At 37.1% G+C, this 20,779-nt stretch overlaps 1 protein-coding gene across 5 annotated transcripts in view; it reads left to right on the forward strand.

Moving 5' to 3' along the window:
• The first annotated feature begins 3,800 nt into the window (after positions 1-3,800).
• Positions 3,801-20,779, forward strand: part of LOC111147539 (syntaxin binding protein 5) — a 177,691-nt gene continuing 160,712 nt past the window's right edge. For all 5 annotated transcript variants that reach the window (XM_022503622.1, XM_022503623.1, XM_022503625.1 and 2 more), the window contains exons 1-2: positions 3,801-4,313; positions 5,617-5,714. In XM_022503622.1, coding sequence (XP_022359330.1) covers positions 4,161-4,313; positions 5,617-5,714 — 251 coding nt within the window. In that variant the 5' untranslated portion in view covers positions 3,801-4,160. The remainder of the gene's footprint in view (positions 4,314-5,616; positions 5,715-20,779) is intronic.

Raw genomic sequence — 20,779 nt, forward strand, 5'->3', positions numbered from 1 at the left:
ATTGCTGTCACACATATTTCCTTTGGGATTCAAATAAATTGAAATGAAGTGGATATAAATAAATGCTAACAGGTAAGGCAGATTTGGTCTACGTCCAGAAAGTGTTTGCTGGTAATATAATTTCTCATTAAAATATTTATTTTCAGTGTCTATTTTATTCCTCTTGATCAGCATCCTGTGGCTCCTATAAGACCAATCACAGAGCTTTCGTTAGCCTGGCATGGTAGACTTTAAACAAGGCAACAAGGAGTGGCAGATTCCAGAATGTTACGAAACTTTGGTCTTTCGCTTTCCATGCTGAGTAATTTAATGAGGTGCTTTTCTTTTCCTATGTCAATTTTTCTTTCTTTCTTTCTTTTTTTTTTTTTTGTCTTTTTATTTTCATTGTATTAGTTGAGTATTGTTTCGAGTTGTATTGACTCAGGTAAATGTAATATAACTATCTATAATTTCTCAGTGGTATATACTATTACATCATCATCTCCTGATCCATTCTTCCAGTTGGTAAGAAAGAATTCCATTTGAGAGAATGTTGCTTGCCAAAAGGCAGAAGCTACTGAATTGTTTGGAATCAACACACTGATTCATTCATTAAAACAAAAAATTAATCTTTGTTGAGATATTATTAAGGGTAAAACTTCTTCTGTGCTAAACTTTAAAATGCATAATATAAATTAAAATTTTAATCATTTTATTCTTAAAATTTTAATTAATTTTAATTTGATTCTTAAATTTTATATCATAATTTTTTAAATTTTTTTTACTGATTTAATTTTAAAAATCAACTGATTTTTAAAGACAAGAAAAACTGAGTCTGAGGATCCATTATTTTATTTTTGCTATCATAAGGTAAACATTTTGGGGCCATTGTTGTTTTTTAGAATAGAATTCTGGGTATGTCCTGGTCTCCTTGAGCTTGAAGACGATGGATTGCAAGTTCACAAAGCTAATCTCCATTAGCAGGTATGTTCCACATTCATCTTAAATGTCATGTGCCCTCTATGAATTGAAGTTTTGGGAATGCCAGGAAGAATTCACAATCTGCTGAGAGGGATGAGGCATGAAAATCAAAACAAAAATGATGAAGTAAAAAATAGGGTACTGGCTTAAATTGGTGATCTCTTGAACTCCCTTTCACCTCAAGGTACCCTGATAGTAGGATGGAAAAACTGACATTTTTGAGTATCTACAGAGTGCTAAGCAACCCAGTGCAAACTACATTTGTTTCTAGTTTACCTTCACAAAACCTTGAGAAGAAGGTAGTATGAATTTCATTTTACATATGAGGAATCTGACCCTTAGGAAAAGTAAGGAATTTGTTCAACATTGCACCTTATCACCAAGGCCTGGATTGAAATCCATGTCTGGCAGACAGAAGAGCCTAGGATTTTTCCACTGCACCACAAATCCTCTCAGCAAGAAGCTGTCCCTTCTCTGAAGAGTTTTATAAATTTATTCCAAATTAAATAAAATTATGTGGGGCAAATGATCTCTTTTGCAGTTTTCCTCTATGGAGGTTCTGGTATTTTTTCAAAAAGCTCTCCAGGTACTTTCGATAACCTCCCCACCTACCTTCCGATGTCCTTTCTCCTCTTCACCTGGTCAACTCCTATTCATCTGGATTCAACTATGGTGTGTATCACCACATCTAGGTCTTCTGTGGCTGGCTAAATTACTCTCTTTAGTCCTTGTGCAAGATTCCATCAGTGGACTCATTATATGGTTGCACGCTTTGTTTTTATGTGAGGTTTTCCCCCTTTAGGCTGTGGTGAGCTTGTCGAAAGCCAAGTATTGCGTTTTTGTGTATTCCTAACCTAACACAATGACTCAAACTCAAAATGTGTTTTAGAGAACTAAATTAGTAAACAAAAACTTTAGAGCCACTTGGAAATAGCTTAAGAAATCCTCCAAAATTTGTTTTATTGTCCGTTGTACCCAGTGAATTAACTGAGTGATTCAATAAATAGTAAGCAACAAAACAATTTTACAGGTTCCAAGTGTCAGGCATCGTCCTGGATGCGGAAGCTCCAGAGAGAACTACATTTCCCAAAATCCCTAAGCCCCACTCGTAGTTGGTTTGCTGAATGTTCTTAAAGGCCGGTCACGTCAACTAATAGCGTGGCAAGAATTTCCCTGAAGGGGTAGGAGGCGGCCAGTCACAAAGAAGAGGGCGGGCGCTTCTGATTTCGGTTCAGGAAACTCGTTCTACCTCTTCCTTGCCTTTTCGCAGGACGGTCAGAGGCGAAGTTATTAACCTGAAAGAGTGTTCTCCATTCCCACCCGCACTCCACGAATTAGAAATAGTCTTTATGCGCTTTCATCCTTCGTTACGTTTTCCCCAGTTACTACGTCCTTTCCAATCAAATGCCTCTTGCTTCCCATTCACCTTTCTTTCTTGAACACGCTCTCCGGGAGGGTCCCCCTAAGCATGAATCTCTACCCTTTCAAACTTGAGCCAGACATTTGTCTCTACACCTCCAAGGGAGATTGTGCCAGTGAAGAAGCGGAAAAGTCGGCGCAAAGACTTCATCCTTCCCTCTCTTCCCCTCGCAAGAGTGGAGAAGCTATTGGGGATTACTTACTGGATAATCGGCATTACAAGGCGGATTGTAGGTTCTGAAAATGAGTGGCAGTGCGGTATTTACTTCCACCTTTGCTCCCGCCTCCATCCCCACCCACCCGAGTGCGGACTGAGGCCAGGGCTGGTGTGTCACTGGCCCGGGCAGACACCCAGCCTTGGACCGGCTCCTCTCTGGCACGCTATTCCATTCCAGCAGCTACCTGCCATGGCCACGCTTTAATATGACCGACAGTAACAGATTCAAGAAATACCCCCCCCCCCCAACTCCCCGGTTTATCTCCTTTCTTTTTCTAGTACCTAAATCTGTCATCCTTTTACCACAGACATAACCGTTGTCTAGAAGCTCTTTTTCAAAAATGAGATCCAAAACAATCCAAAACAAAGCCCATCACTAAAGCAATATTGCAGCCAGCAGCCAGGAGCGTGTACCTCGCTGAAGGGTGAGAGCATAAACCCCCGCTTTAACGACCGAATTTAAAATAAAGGTTTCCTGCCGCTTGTTAGTCAACATTTTTACTATCTCAGCTGCCGGAGAAAACAGCTGCATACTCTGGTCTGACGATTGGGGTGGGAGAAATTTAACCATGGTCTGGGATTTTCGCAGAGGGTAATTTAAGCCCTAGCTCCACTCAGGCGAAGGGGGCACACGGCGGCAGGGGGTAAGGTGGAGGGGGGGGGGGGGGGAAAAGGGGGGGGGGGGGGGGATGCGGAGCGCATGCGCATACTCCCCAGCCCTGCTCCGGGGAGGCCCAGCTGCCGCCACCGCCGGGGCCGGCGCTGTAACCGCGGGTGCCGCTGCTTCTCAGGGCGGGCGTTGGTGTCGTGTGCCGAGGCACCCTGTCAGGCGAGAGGGAGCGGTAGGGCGGGAGCCTGGGCGGCGGCGGCGGCGGCGCCTGAGGAAGGCAGCGAGGGCTCTGAAGGAGCGAGGGCGGGCTGGTCCGGCGGCGGAGGAGCGAGGCGGAGAGCGCGGGGGACCCACCCCGGGCGCCCAGCGTGTGATGCCGGGCGGGCAGAGGCGCTGAGCGGCGGGGAGGCCGAGTGGCGGCCGTGGACGGAGGGCCAGCGACCCCCGGGAGGAGGAGGAGGAAGCGCAGGAGCGGGAGGAAGCGCCGAGGGACTGCGGGGCCGGGGCGGGCGACAAGCGGCGGGGCCGCGGGCCATGGACGCGGCGGGGGCGAGCCGGGGCGGCGGCGCGGCGCAGAGTCAGCCCGCGGCCAGGTGAGGCTGGGCAGTGCGGGCTCCGGGCGCCGCTGCCACTGCTGTGCCGCCGGGCCGCGGAGCGAGGCGGCGGCGGCGGTGGCTGAAGCGGCGCCACAGCTGCCGCGGCGAGCGGCGGCGGCCTCGGAAGAAGAGGGGTCGCCGTCCGGGGTTCTGGTGGCCGCTGCTCTTTCGTCGTCGCAGTATTTCCTGTTTGGATTATCTTGTGCTTCTCCCCAGCTGCCTCCTTCTCCTCACACTCCCACTCTGCCCCACTCCTCCGTGTCCTCGGTGGAAGCTGCCCTCGGCCCGGGCTCGTTTCCCGCGCCGGGGGACGCCCCTTGCCTCCCCTCGCGGGTTGCGGGGGAGCTCCGCCGAGACCATGAGGAAATTCAACATCAGGAAGGTGCTGGACGGCCTGACCGCCGGCTCGTCCTCGGCCTCGCAGCAGCAGCAGCAACAGCAGCACCCGGCTGGGAACCGGGAGCCCGAGATCCAGGAAACGCTCCAGTCCGAGCACTTTCAGCTCTGCAAGGTGAACGGAGCTCGCAGCCCCGCGAAAATTGGGGTCGTTTTAGGGGGCGGCTCGGGCTTTTCATGGGAGTGCGAGGGAATAGAACGCCAGTAATAATTAGACCTCGAATGAAGGGCTCGCTCCTCCTCAAGCAAACATTTGCTTAGTGGGTTATTTTGGAGATTGACATCATCTTACTCCTTTCGGGCTTTTTTTGTTTTTGTTTTTGTTTTTTTTTCTTTCCCCTTTCCCCTTGCAGCAGTCATTTCAAGGTTGCTTCTCACGTGTTTTACTGACCTTTAATTAGTATTCTTAATAACCTTAGAGCCTTTGTATTGAAACATTTTAATGTAATTCACCAACTCCGAAGTTTCCTTCGGAAACGGTGCCTAATGAATTATTGTTCATCAAAAAGCCAAACCAGTTCAACTGGATATTTGTTTCTCACCTTTCCCTTAAAATGTGGTAGGAAGCTTAAAATATGAAATCACAGGGTCCTTTTATCGCTATGTTTGATTAAAAAGTTGGTACTGTGATTTTTGCCCGTTAATGGCACCATTCTCACAGCGGTCTGTAATTCGGAAAGAATGATGCAGCGAATTAATTCACTGGCTGCTCAGTGAGAAATACAAATTTGTCTTGATATTAATACTTGCCATAAAATACCATGTGTTTATATGTCAGCTTCTTAAAGATGTCTAAATACACATTTTGCCCTAATGCCCTAAAATTAAGGGTTCTGTAGCAAAATGCAAAAATATATGTACTTATTTTCATTCTGTTACAGTTGCAAAATTTGGGGATAGATGTTTGATAATTGCTTTACTGAATCCTTGACAAAACTTATTGTAGGACAGCTTTTTTTTTTTTTAAAGCAGTATTTGTCATTTAGCATCTGCATAAAGTAGAAAAGTTATCACACTTGAAATAAAGCATGAATTGCATTTTTACATTAATTTTGAGAATTTTTGACTACCACTAACTTTAGTATTTTGATTTCAGACATGATAGTATAAAATGTTAATAAGAAATTTTCTTCTATAGAATTTCAGTATTATGGAAAGGTAGAAATTAAAATGTAAAATTGGGAGAGATATATATTTATGTATATATACACTTTTTAAAAAATTTCAGGTTCTATGTAAATAAGTGTTGTTAATATACATTTATAGGGTTTTATTTTTTTTTTTAAGGCAGTAAGTACATGTGTATGGGTTCTGCATCACTTATAATTAGTTCTAGATGCTAATGCCTCTGTTGACTTTTCTGCTTTTGAATTCTGCTTGCTGCCTTCGTTGCTGTGATGTCATTTGCCCATCCCTAGACTGTTCGCCATGGATTTCCCTATCAACCTTCAGCCCTGGCCTTTGATCCTGTACAGAAGATCCTGGCAGTTGGAACTCAGACTGGTGCTTTAAGGCTGTATCCTTTCATTTAAATCCCCCCTCCTCAGCAACCAACTTTTACTGTATTCTCTGCAGTCCTTCTGTACTGCTATTAGTTGCTTTTCCTGTTTTAATTCCAAAGAAATGGTGTGGTCAGATATATAGATATATATACCGTGAAATCATGTGGTATTGGCTTTCGCCTTGATTATACATCTATTTAGGCTATATGTTGCTGGGGTGTTTCTCATCTCTAAGTTTATAGTAGCTAAATATGTATCCATGTAGAGTTTTAAAGTTTTGCTGTGGTAACTACTGTCTTTGCAAGGAGCTAGAAGTTTCCAAGGGGAAATCTATCTGCTTGTATATACTAGGGGCATAGGGGTATTTTGAATGGACTGTGGCTTGAAATGAAGTTTAAAAGCAATAGTATAGGACACACCTTAATTGCTTTTTAAAAATATTGGGCATTGGTAGATACTGAATTTATGACTTATCATTCTAATGAATTAGAGATTGAATTTGATTTGGTTGTTTCTGACTTGCCCATTTGAGAAAAAACATTAGAAGACAAATCCTGTTAATTAAGTTTATATGAAGCGTTACGAAGAGTTGATATTTCTAGAAGTTTTAGAAAATTTGTTAGGGTAATGCAAATGGATAAGTGTAGTCTCTTGATGCTTTCCCTTTTGTAGCCTCCATTTTTATATGTATGTAAAAATTGTTAAGTTAGCTGTACTCTGAAGCATTGGTATAAGGAGAATTACTTTTCCTTACTGTGCATGAACTGTAATAGTTTTGTCATAGCATAGCATAGTTTTTCCAAATACCTGTTCAGTTTTTTTGTCTTAACAGTGGAGAATACTTCCCACTTTTATACTATTGAACTTGAAATAAAATTGTTTGCTTTTATCGTGAAATTTAACCATCCTTAACTAAAATACCTTTATTTTTAAACTTAAAACGCAAGACTTTTAAAAGCAAATGCTTTGTTCATCTTTAGGATATCTGTTTCTACATATTGAAGTAATGTGTTTGTAAATTAAAAAAAAAAATCACTATATGATCACAATAGAATTACTATTGTCAAAAAAATAAAGAGAAGGAAGGAGCTTTACCCCTCACATTTTAGGTTTATCTGCCTCCTGAGAAGAGGGGAGGGGAACCTGCATTTTGGTTAAACATGTGCCTTGATTTTCCTTTTAATTTTCTAAAGTACTGTATATGGTATCAAGATATGCCTCAAGTTTCACTTATGATTAGTGTGTTATCTTTCAAAATACTTAAAAAACTTTTCAGATGGGCCGTTGATATGTATTACTGAGTGAAGTCTACATTCATAGTAAATACCAGTACTGTGGACATTCCTGTTAAAATGGTAAAATCTGACCAGGCTAGATCTGAATCTGAATTTCTAAGAGTATGTCTAAAGGGCTCTTGCCCAAATATCTAGATATTTGAGACTAGAATATTTTTGGCTGCAAGTGTTTAGTTGTTTTTATTCCTAAACCCAGTGATCGTTACCTTCTAGTTTAGGGTTCCTATTTTAGTTTTATGAAGATGGGACAATAATTTTAATTTTGTCAGTGTGGGTACTAGGTATGCAGCAAAATTCCATATAGTGACAAGAATAGTTCATTATTGGATCTAGATGGACTGTTTGGAACTAAAAGCAGATTTTTGTTGTTGTTGTTCTCCTCTCCCACCACCCCACATATCATCACTGGATTAAAAGAAAAGGGGAAAAAAAAAGAGTTAAATCGGTTATTTTTAGATTCTGCTTTTCTTTTAAATGGGTTCAACTTTTGCCATTGTCTCAGTGTAGTCTCAATTTTCCAATAGTATATCACTTTTTTTTTAACAGCAAGTCTGCCCTTTTTATTTTTAATAGGAGTAAGTACCACCAGTGAGTCCAATTTTATAAAACCAAATGTTTTCCTTAGACAAGACTGTTATCCTTAATGCATTTGAGTAATTAGCAAGTTGACGCAACAGAATTAAAATATAGGCCTGATTCTAATTGCCAAATAAAAGCAAGGATCGGGTGTCCAGAATCCTCACTTGTACATGAATTGCTTATACGTTTTAATAGCTAAACACTAAATGAAAGTGAACATGTAATTATAGTTTACAGTTATACTCTTTTTTTTGTTTGTTTAAATTTTAGAATATCTCCTACTGTATTTAGAATGAAGTCAGGAAAACTCCCAAATATGTTTTTACTTTTTAATGAGATTTATGTGAACATTCCATAGTGATAAATTGGTTTGCCTACCAGTGATAGCAGCTAGTCATTTCTTCTGTTAGGTTTAACTATCAGATAAGCTTATGAGCTTTATTTATTGTGGCTTTGATTTATAGAAAATGACTAAGACCTTTTTATTTTCATTTAATATGCACATATGTAATTTAAGATCTGTATTTTTCTGTTCTTTGTTATTTTCAAAGCTAAATTAAAATTAATAGTTTCTAATTTCAAAGCTCTACTGGCTTAACATGCAGACTTATTACACATATATTCTGTTGCTCTTGTTCTTTCATATTTTTTGCTGTTTCAGTTGACTTCTTTCACTCCTTTATTTTCTTCTCACATTAGACTCTTGTAGCCTGTAATAAATTTACGTTCTTGGAGCAGAAATATTCTTGTAGATAAAGTGTTTTCTTTCCTTTGATTGTGGAGCAGAAACTAGGAGATGTTTTCAGAAGTAGGATTGGGCTATTAGAACTTGCATTACAGGTCTGGTCTGACTAATAGAATGTCTTCCTGAATGTTGGACTGTACTAAATTAATCTACCTTGAGGTAAAAAAAAACTAGATGAGAAAGTTATATCTGATATCTGTATTATAAGAATTAGTGAAAATCTGAATTTTTAAATAATTTTCTAACTAGTAATGAGGCAGGATATATTTACTATGTTTCTTGCATTAATATATAGCTAGTGAATGCTACTGTAAGCATGCTTTGTGTTCATTCTTCTTGGTTTCTAAAAACAATGTGAGGTTGGAATGCATTTACTGATAGGAAGCAGGAAAATGTAATTTTATGTACTAAGTCATATAGCAGTGATAGGATTTAATTATCTTAATTCTCTTCTTTTTGTCATGTAGAAGTAGGTATAATTTGATTTTTATGATTAATCCGGGTTGAAAATTATTGGGATACAATTTCTAATTATCTATTTTCATATCAATATCTAGAAAGGGAAAAAAGGTTTTAACTGAAGAATGAAGGCATTTCTAGTAATGTTATTGTTGTCCTTATCTAGACTCCTGGTTTACTAGTATAATTTTGAATTACTGTAACCATGAAGTACCCTGGCCTTTGTAATGTATTTTTGTCTGAATACAAGGAAGTCATGTTATGTGTGACTATTTCAAGGACTAAGCAGAAAAATGAAACTTCAAATTTATTGAGTTTTAAAAAAATTATATGAATTTTTATAATTACCAGCAATATTTAAGAACCTCATTTATTGTCTTCTTAACTTGTGGAAGATACAGTAAAATAGGAAATCTCTGATAAGGCTTAGATTGTTTTTTTCCATATTTTTTAAGGCATAGATTGTCCTCTAAACTGTAGTGTAATGTAATATTGTTGAGTGCAGGCTCACAAGTTGATTCTTGTATGTTGGAGTTCATTTAACCAACACTTATTAAGTGCTAACATTGGATTATAAACTGTGGCCTGAATTCTGGTTCTTTTCTTGACACTAAGGAATTGAGGTGTCTTTCAATGTTTTTTTTTTTTTTTTTTACCCCTCCTTTTAAAATGAAGATGCTGTATTCTTCAAGAAACAATTCTTTAATTCCCAGTGGCTGTATATTGTTCTAGGTGGGTATTCAAAAAAAATGGAGAACGTGATGCTTCAGAAAGTTTCCAGCCCTAACTAAAAGACCAAACTAGTTAAACAATTGAATTTAGAGTATTATTTAGGGCTTTACTGACATTCTGCAAAGTCAGATTGCAGGTAAAGTCATATTGCAGGTAAAGTCATTACATTTGATGCCACATTAGTAGATGGGGATCACATAGAGTAATAGGGAAGACAGACTGGGAAAATTATTCTAGGCAAACAGTATGGGCAACAGTAGAAAAGTGGATTATGATAGTTAAGAGGAGTACTAAAGAGACAGTTTGGAATACTGATGCTAATTGAATTGGAGACAGAAATAGGAGCCAGTTGATGGAGAATCTTGAATGTTAACCTGAGTTATCTTGATTAGTGTCTCTCAGTAGTGGTAGCATTTTGGACTGGATAATTCAGTGGATTTATCCAGCACATTGCAAGCCATTTAATATCTCTGGTTTCTACATACTAAATGCCAGGGTTGCCCCTGCTGTCAATATGGCAGCTTAGCCTCACATAGTTCCAGGTGTTCCACTGGACTTAGCCCAGGTTGTTCACCAGTTAAATAGGATAATAATCCTACTGAGGTCATGAGGTTAGCATCACGATTAAATGCAATAATGCATTTGTGTAGCTTTTAAGGCCATGCACAGACAGTTTGGTAAATACTCAATATATGATATTTTGAAAGTTTTTCTGTAGTTTTAATATTCAGGTCCTTCATTACTTCATTTCAGCAGATACTTGTTGAGGGGCAACTAGGTGTCAGGAATTATTTAAGAATGCCTTAATTTCATTTATTTTTGTAGCTAATGCAGTTGTTTTAAAAAATCTTGAAAAAGTACTGTTCTTTTTTTCTTTGAGTGATTGAAATGGCCCTGTTCTCCTCAGTCACAAGGTTGCAAAATTTCTATTGAGACATAATGGGATAATCTATGTGAAAGTTTCTTGGGCGTAGTAGGCAGTAAATGTTTAGTAATTTTGCACTTGTAAGCATTAGAATGTTTGACTTGCTGCTTAGTAGTTTTATTTTGAAAACAATTACAGTATTGGAAAAATTTAGGAATCTGATTTTTGTTCAGATTAGTTCAAAGTGAAATAGTTAAAAGTGAAATTTAGCTAGAATTAAGCCAGATTTTTATCTCCTCTTCTCCTCTGCCATCATTTTTGTCCATGGAAGAATTCTAGTTATTTGGAATTCTAGCTCCAGAGGAGAAACAAGGACTTTGAAATACTTTTACTTCTCAACTCTTAGCTCTTTATTAAAGAGGACTTTGTATAAAAGGAAGAATGAGTACTGTGTCAGCAGTAGGTTGGGATTCTCAGCATGAACTACTGCAGCGGGAGGAATAGGCAGTTTTACTTTAGAAACGATGCCTGCCTAGAAGCAGTTACTTTGCAGTGAATTTCTTTTTGAGGGAAACAGGTATGATAGAATCTGAATGGAATTGAAAATTAGTAGGGAATCAAGTCTGCTTAGTAAGCCTTTCTTCCATAAGTAGATGGATTTTTGTTTGGTATTCTATGTTCTCCATTTGTTTTTTAGTATCATTTACCTTTAAAATCATAACCTGACTTTGCCATCCTGAAGGGAAAAGGTAAAGGAATTTTCAAAGGATCACTTTATCTTTAGAAGATTTGTGTGCTAGTCTTCAAACTAATTTTGGTTAAGCTAGCTAAAATTTAGTCTGGGCTTCAGTGTCCTTTCCTGTACAATGAGGAAACTGGGATGCATGATATCTGGAGTCTTTCCAGCTCTAGGATCTTAGAGTTTCTTTTTCTGTGGAAGATTTGGGAATGCTCTGAATCAGTTCTCTCTAGAGCCATCTTCTTTTTTTCTTTTTTTTTTTTTTAAAGATTTTATTTATTTGACAGAGAGAGGTCACAAGTAGACGGAGAGGCAGGCAGAGAGAGAGAGAGAGAGAGAAAGAGAGGGAAGCAGGCTCCCCGCTGAGCAGAGAGCCCGATGCGGGACTCGATCCCAGGACCCTGAGATCATGACCTGAGCCGAAGGCAGCGGCTTAACACACTGAGCCACCCAGGCACCCTAGAGCCATCTTCTGATTGATTGTTCTGAGTACCTGTTAAAGAGGATAAAGTACTGGACTCCATCCCATTGTAGGGTCCTTTACTTTGTATCCATTGATTGCATTCAAAATCCAAGTCTGTAGCTACACAAATGTAAACGTTTGTTTACAAAAGGGAGCAGGAAAAAGTATATGAAAAGCATGCACTTTTTTCATTGTTGAAATACAACTCACGTAGGATACTTAAGATACTAGGTTATTGCATTTTTATGGTATAACAGATGAAGTCTCATTATGACATAGGAAACGCGGGTATTTTAAAAATACTGTTAATTGAGTTTGCTTTCTTTCCTTTCTTGGGTGTAAATAGTAAGGATATAAAATGAAAATGAAATTACACAAAATTAATAATGTAAAACTCAGTTTTTACCAGTAGCAGATGGGCTTATTAGAAAATGAAAGAGAATTGCAACCTGGAACAAACCAGCTGCTGAAAAACTCTAGGCAAGTGCAGGGAACAAAGGACAGGACCCTTTTTTAAGGAGAAATGGGGTAAGTTGGGAAGGCAGTTAGGAAGTATCTGTCCATTTGAGTAAACCAGGAATTCAAAGTGTGGTGGCTTCTCATTGGTGTAGCTGTTGCCTGGGGAGGTGATGAGGAAAATGTCACCTCCTTTAGCTGGAGTAAAAGAGTAGTATCCACTGCATGGTCAAGTCCATCTCTTCCTTTTAGCTCTGCAACTAACCACAAGCGGTAGGGGCATGAGAACTCCCCTGCCAAAACCTCCCAAGTTCTATTTTAGTGAGGTTTCCTATTACTGATTTTCACAGTTCCTAGTCACCTGATTTTATTAATTTTTATATAAGAGATTTAATATAGAGAATATTGAATTGCTGGTATATAAGTTGAGTGCTAAATCTGGTAATTGTTTAGTTACTTGGAGTAGTAACTAGTAATGTACATGTAGATAATTGGACTGTAGGGGTATCACTAAATGAAAGGTAAGCTTTGGTTGTTTTTGTTTGGCTTTAACTTCATGTGTTGGAAGTGACACATTATTTATAAGAAGAAAATTAATAATGAGTTTCAGTATTGTTTTGTTTTATAATGTATAAATGAGAACTTCCTGCAGTGATTTGGCATTGTATCATCATTAGAAGGTGTACCTTGTCTTGGGACTACAGATAATGAAATGTTTTTAGTTTGACCTAAACAGATCTGTTGAGAATGTAACAGAATAATACATGGAAAAGGGCATTTTACTATGTAACACCTTTTATGTTTGAATGCTTTTTATTAATATAGTTACCCACTTTTGGATTTAGTAATCCTAGTTGCTTGAATCTCTTACTCGTGTTTCATTTTAAAGAAATTTTGGACACTAGTTTGTTTATTGCATAACTTTTTCTTTTTTGGCTGTGGAGGATAAGTAGGGGAAAGAATTGTTGACACAGTTTACTTCTTACTACTTCCTGTTCCACAGAGGGCCATTTGTTTAGTGATTCCTTCAATCTAGAATATTTTTTCCCTGTTAAAGTAATTCTTACCTTTAAAGGTCAGTGCCTTTGTCTTTGTGATTATGTATTTGATTTAATTCCATCCCCAGTTCCACACATGTAGCCATCTTTCTTTTAATTCAGCATTTCCACACTACCCTTCTTTATAAGTAATATGTAGACATTTTTAGATAACCGAAATTATAATTTGAAATTATAGCTATAATATTGAGTGGTATTTTCTTTTAAAACAAACTGTCAGAAACATTACCACAAATGAGAAGATACGGTGGAGTTTAAAGTGATGCAAAACAATTAACCAGTATCCTTTGCTTAATCAAGAGTCCAGAAACTGGACAGTAGTTGGTATATAATTCTAAAATCACAACAGAATAAATAAATAAATAGCACAACAGAAGGAACACAAAGTCTTTTTTTTTTTTTTTTAATTTATGTATTCTAGAAGAGACAGAGGGGGAGAGAGAATTCTGAAGCAGAAGCAGACTCCCTGCTGAGCGTGGAGCACTACAGGTAGCTTGATCTCAGGACCCTGAGATCAGCACCAGAGAGTGGCTGCTCAACAGACTGAGCCACCTCAGGTGCCCCAGGAACACACATTCTTAAATGATTAATTTAATATGTTCTCTACTAAATACCATATAGAAGATGGGTGTGTGTGCTCTTGCATGCATTTAAAATAATGAAGATCTAGATTCTTAGTTCAGGAGTCAGGGCTAGATAGTAAATATATTAGCTTTTTAGTTTCTAACACAACTATTCAACTCTGCCAATGTGGCACAAAAGCATCCGTAGACAATATGTGAAGGAAGGAGTATAGATGTGTTTTAATAAAAATTTATTTATAAAAACAGACAATGGACTGCATTTGGCCCACAAGCTAAAGTTTGCCAGTTTAAAAGCCCTGTTTTAATTCATCAGGCTGCCTTGCTTTTAAATCCATAGTGACGAGGAATGCTCAGGAAGGAACCACTACAGGCATTTTTGTAGTTAATGCAAGTATAATTTGTGAAACTTATCAGTTTAAGTTAGCCTTTTAGTCATAAATGGAAAATGGTTTAAGAAAAAATTAGTAATTCTAAATGATATATAGTACTTCTGTATGCCAGGTTAAATTACTTCTGTAAATATTTTTTGGTCCTATGGAAGAGGCTTTTTTTAGAGGGGTTTAATATGATAATGAAGATGCTTAATTAGGTATCTTTCAGGGGCAGTTCAGTAATCACTTCTGTTAATAAAGTATTCAGCTTGTTTGAGACCTTTACTACCCAATTTTACTTAAAAATGTTTGCATTTGTAGCTTTTAATATTTTCATTAATATTATATAGAAATGTAGATACATTTATATAGATACTTTTTTTTTTTTTTTTAAGATTTTATTTATTTATTTGAGAGAGTGCACAAGCCGGAGGAAAGGGGCAGAAGGAGAGGGAGAAGCAGGCTCCCTGTCGAGCCTGGAGCCTAACTTGGGGCTCTGGATCCCAAGACCCTGGGATCATGACCTGAGCTCAAGGCAGATGCTTAACTAATTGAGCCACTTAGACTCTCATAGATAGAGAAATTTTAAAGATAAAAGTGAATGTAAGCATTTTACTAAAATATTGCAATTTTGTAATTGTCTGCAAGTTTTCATTAAAAAAATAACCAATTTTCATTTGTGAAAGAAAACAACCTGAAAAATAATGTGTTAAAAAAATAAAGAAAACTCATAAAGTTCCTAGAAGCAAGTTTAGGTGCATGGTTCCCTTCTTTAGAGTTGAATATATTGGATGTCCCTTGGGAAGAATGTGTGATACTTTAATTGAAAACTGAAATCAGATCTGCTTTTTGAAAAATTTTTATAGTTGCTCACTACATCATTTTCAAGTAGCATTAAATAAGAGTATTTTATTCAGTAAATAAGGCTAATTTCTACTTGGTTCCATTTCTCTAACTGGTGTAGTCTTTTTTGGAAGTTGGTACCCAAGACAAATAAATGAAGACATGCTCAGCGTATTTCTTTACTGGTGCTGTAATTTAAAAATGAATGTTGAGGGCCTCCTGGTTGGCTCAGTCGGTATTGCATATGACTCTTGATCTTAGGGTTGTGAGTTCAAGCCCCACATTGGGTGTGGAGCCTACTTTAAATAATAAATAATATTAAAAATGAATGCTGCTCTAGAGTAACTTAGATTCCCTTAGAATGGAAAATATAAAGGGGTTTTAACTATAAAGTAGCTAATATTTTTGGTCTTATAATTCTTCATTTGAAAATTAAGGTTTGCTTAGCCCATGTTATTTGTAAAATATATAGTCTTAGAAATTATATAGTAGTTACCGTTTAAATAATGAGATTTTTTAAATTTTAAAATAGGGATTTTGTATATCCCTAGTTTAAGTTTTGTTTGTGTTTCCCTTTCAGTAAGTGCTATCTAGAATTTTTGAAGTTTTCTTGGTGAGGTTGTCTATTGAGGAATGATTAATCTTACCCTTTCTTGAAAGTACATAATCTTTTCTTGTAAGAGCGGTACCTCTGCTTTTTCACAGCAGTACTCTGCCAGAGGTGACTATAAATCTGGTGGCATCAGCTATTGCAGTACTTTCTGCTAAATTGCTTTCCTTTTTGTATTTTTTTTCTTTTTGTCTTTTGAAAAGGAGAAAAAGTGGAGCAGACTTTTCCATCTATTCAGTGTCTGTACTGTATTTTTCATAATAGGTTGTATTTTTCTTTTAAAATTCACTTTGCCATACTTGAGAAAGAACTTAGCCATTAAGCATCTGAGAATGGATGCTGGGATAAAAGACTATTTTTACCTGATATGTCAGAATGCACCTTGTTTCTTGTTTCTCTAACCCAGACCACTGTGTATGCCTATATTTCTTGTAGAGTGAGCAAATGATTCATTTCAAAGTATATTTATATATCAAAAGCTATTCTAAATAATTGCCTGTGATAATAAATATAATTCACTTTGACTCCTTTAGAGAAAATCCTAACTCCAAAACAAGGAATAGTAAGAATGAATGTTTTTTCAACAACTCTAATTTGTTTACCAATAATAAAAAATTCTTACCAAAAATAATAGTGGAAGAGGTAACTAGAGGCCTATTTCAATTCAGTGAATACTATGAGTTAGTCTGGATGTGGTAGTTACTTGTTTGTTTTGATATTCCTTTCATTCACATGAAAAGGAAGCAGTTCACTGAAATAATTTTTCAAATACCATTGGAAGTTTATTGTAAGTAGTTATGTTGCATTAAGGAAGGTTTTAATGTTGATTTATGCATCTTTAATAGTTATTTTTAACATTTTATTACATTTTTACTGCAGAAATAGTACACATTATAGTTTTGCTTAAATAGCAGACTAACAGAATGTTAAAATTGTGAGTCAGCAGTAAAATTATGTCCACCCATATAATCATGAAGATGTAGCTAACTTCATTTATTAAAATATTAATTTTTAAAATAGACTATTTTTTGAGCAGTATTTGGGCTCAGCAGAAGGTACAGAATTTCCCACATTTCCCTGTCTGTGCTCAGCATACCCCCTCCATTATCAACATCCTCCACCAGAGTGGGACATTTGTTATAACTGAATAACCAACACAGACACGTTATCATCCAAAGTCCATGGTTTATATTAAGGCTCACTCTTGCTGTTATGTATACTATGGGTTTTGGCAAATATATGACATGTATCTACCGTACAGTATCATACAGTATAGTTTCATTGCCTAAAATCCTTTGTGTTCTACCTATTCATCTCTTCTTGCCCCGTAATCCCCAACTCCTGGTAACCAATTATCTTCTTATTGTCTCCAGAATTTTGCCTTTTTCAGAATATCCCTGTAGTTGGAATCATACAGTTTGTAGCCCTTTCACATCCACTTCTCTCACTTATTAACTTTTGCTCTGCGTCTTTTCATGGCTGATAGTTCATTTCTTTTCAATGCTGAATAATATTTCATTGCCTGGATGGCTACAGTTTGGTTATCCCTTCACCTACTGAAGGGCAGATTGGTTCCTTGCAAGTTTTGGCAATTATGAATGAAGCAGCTACCAATATCCCTGTGCGGGTTTTTGTCTGTATATAAGCTTTTAGCTCCTTTGGGTAAATACCAACAAGTGCGGTTACTAGATTGTATTTATGATAGGAGTATGTTTGGTTTTATAAGAAACTACCAGACTGTCATCCAGAGTAGCCATACCATTTTGCATTCACACCAGCAGTGAACAGGAGTTCTCTTGATCTCCATTTTTATCAGCATTTGATATTGTCAGTTCTGGATATTGGCTATTTTGTTAAGTTTGTAGCAGTAACTCCTTGTTTTAGTTTGCGTTTCTCTGGTGACATGTTATACAGCATCTTTGCATATGCTTGTTTGCTATTTGTACGTCTTTGGTGAGGTGTCTGTTAATGTCTTCGGCCCATTTTTTAGTTGGGTCGTTCATTTTCTTCTTGTTGAGTTTTAAGAGTTCTTTGTATATTTTGGATCTCTAAATACGGATCTTCTGAATATTTTCTCCAAGTCTATGGCCTGTGTTCTCATTCTCTTGACCTTGTGTTTTACAGAGCACAAGTCTTTAATTTAAAGAAGTCCAGCTTATCAAATTTTTTTCTTTTCAGGGATTGTGCTTTTGGTGTTGTACCTAAAAAGTCATTGTCATACCCAGGGTCATCTAAGTTTTCTTCTATGTTATCTTCTAGGAGTTTTATAGTTTTGCATTTCACATTTAGGTCTGCCATTAATTTTGAGTTAATTTTTTGTGACTAGTGCAAGGTTTGTATCTAGATTCATTTTTGGTGGTAAGGTGTGAGGGGAGGAGAAGCATTCTGTTTGATTAGGTCTTAGTCTTTTAGTGAGCCAGAGCTTCTGAACTGTGAAACTCACAAGTGATTCTTAGTCACCACCAGCCCCCTCCCCCAGGTAAGTTAGGATGGCTAGAGTGGGTTGGAGTTGGTTATTTCCCTTCCGCCTCATCAGTTCAGCTCTGATAAACCCCCAGCTGGTTAGGCTCCCATTAGTTTCTCCTGAGGGAAGGTCTTGTTAAGAACAGAATGCTCCAGTGTATTTAAAAATCATTGCTTTTCCCCACCCATTGCTGGAAGCAGGAGGGGATTTTTCTCAGATATTTGCTGTGGGAACCTGGTGGAGCTCTTGGAGGCAAAACTCACTAAAGTGTTAAGGATTCCCCGCTCTCCGTTCATGACTGGGTCCCCCTTTGAGTCTTCAACCTCTGCAGTCTTGCAGGTAGGTGGTTGTCACACTGATCAGGTGGAGGTGGCAGGTGAAGCAATCTCAGATGAGAAAGCTGCAGCCACACATAGGTTGTCTTATTTATCACAGATCATTTGAAATATTTCCATTTTTTTGAGTCAGGTAAATGTATGAAGTACTGCATCTTTTTTTTGTTGACTGTCACTTATTTCTTATAATGTGAAATAACAGAAATGAAATCTCTCAGCTGCTCAATGATTGTTGTTCATGTTCACACTAAATGGTGGAGTTGGTCTGATGCTAAAGCTCCTCTTCTTCATTTTTAAAGTGCTTTCATCAGTATTCTTTGACTACATTATGGTGGTCTTTAGATTTTAACTTTGTTATTGAAAGTAATCACATTATGATTAAGTTTCTTCAAGACGTAAGCCATTAAAAATAAAAATCCACTGAGCTTTTATTCAGGGTATTAAGCCGGTTGAGAGTAGCAGCACCTTGAAGCCTTGGTAGAGATGTGAATTACTCTGCTTGCTAAAAGTGTAAGAATGCACTAAAGTAAATGGTAACAAGTTAGTGGAAATCATCAGGGTTTATGATGGATAATTTTAATCAGGGAGGAACAGTTTACCCTTCAAAGTCGTTCTTGGTTTGCTAGCAGAATATATGTTCAATGAAAGTTCCTTTTACACAATATTATATAATTAAATGTATAATACTGTAGGATAATTTATTAGTCACTTATGAGTTCATGAAAAGTTCAGTTATCTGTATTCTCATCTTTAAACTTTGCAGAATATAAATATATTTTTAGAAACTGCACAGCTTATCAAAGTTCTCCAGTTGCTTTCCATTTTATATGTATTCCAGTCTTCCATTCCTAGTTTGGAAAATTGATGTGTCACTTCTGTATAGGTTGGAATAATGGCAGTACTTTCTTTGCCCTTTTTTTCATTGACAGGAATTGATGAACAGATTCTCTGAGAATATATATGATCCTTAAAAATCTTAATAATTTATTGAATATATACTGTCTTGATATTATCTCATTCTTCATAAAAGCAGAGGTTGCCAAAATATGCACGCAATACACAGTGGTAGTGAGAGTAGTGAACACTTGCCTAGAAGCTGTACTCTCAGAACTTACCACTGGCTGGGGTCCCCTTGCCTGCTTCTTTGACTATTTTTTTTTATGCTACTTTGCTGACAGGATGGTAGAAATCCAGGGGCAGGATATACAGAGGAACTGTTGCTGTGATTGTAATACCAGCCTAACAAGTGATTGGAAGGTAAAAGGAACAGGCTGAGCTTATAGATTCATGGAATTTTAAAAGCTTTTGAAGGGTTTTATCTGTTGTGTATCATCTATTAAATACTTCCTGTGTTTAAATCTTGAGTGAAATAAAAATATTTAAAAATTGAGTGCAGGACAGTAGGAAATAAGAAGCTTAATTGCAAAAATACTAAACTGTAGTGTGATTTTTTTTTTTTTAACATCTTACCATGCTGCATTTCAGTTAAGTTGCTAAATAGTTAAATTCATTGCTTGTGACAGATATTTTTAATCCTAGATAAAAAGGATTTTTAAAATTTTACTTCAGATTATAGTGTTTAATTTGTTTCATTAATAATTGCAGTCATTTTTGGCCTTAAATTCTGTCCTTTGTTTTTCCTTCTTTGTATTATCATTCATCATTCATACAAGCTGATTCTCCTTTTTTTTTTTTTTTTAATAACAGTTTTACTGAGGTACTTTTCAATACCATAAAATTTACCCTTTTAAAGTGTACAGTTCAGGGCTTTTCATTATATCCATTGAGTTATGCAATCATCAGCATTCTGAGCTTCTGAATATTTTCTTTACCCCAGTAAAAAAACCCATACCTGTTTAGCAGTTACTCTGCTTCACCCTTTCCACCCAGTCTTTCACAATCACTTATTTACTTTCTATTTCTGTGGATTCATCTACAGTGGACATTTCATATATAAATGGAATTATATAATATGTAGTCTTTAATGATTTGCTCCTTTAGTTAGCATAGTGTCCGTAAGATTTATCCATACTTTTAGTGGTTCTTTTCTTTTTATGGTTGAATAGTTCGTTGTATAAATACACTGCATATTATTTATACAATAGTTACTAGACATTCGGGTTTTCTTCTTTTTTGGCTAGTAGGAATAGTGCTGTGAACATTTGTGTGGAAGTTTTGTGTGTATGTATATTTTCATTTCTCTTGTTTATATTCCTCAGAGTAGAATTGCTGAGTCATATGGTTACTCTGTGTTTAACATAGAGGAATTGCCAATTATTTTCCAAAGTGGTTGTACTACTTTATAGTCCTACCAGCTAATTAAGAGTTTTCATTTCTTCACATCCTTACAAACTCTTGTCTTATCTTTTATAATCATAGTAGAGGAGGTGAAGTAGTATTTCACTGTGGCTTTGATTTGCATTTCCCTGTGATTAATAATGTTGAGCATCTTTTCATGTATATTTCAGCTATTTGTGTATC

The sequence above is a fragment of the Enhydra lutris genome, unplaced genomic scaffold (assembly GCF_002288905.1).
Source record: "Enhydra lutris kenyoni isolate GAN:26980312 unplaced genomic scaffold, ASM228890v2 scaffoldscaffold17, whole genome shotgun sequence".
Classification (NCBI taxonomy): Eukaryota; Metazoa; Chordata; class Mammalia; order Carnivora; family Mustelidae; genus Enhydra; species Enhydra lutris.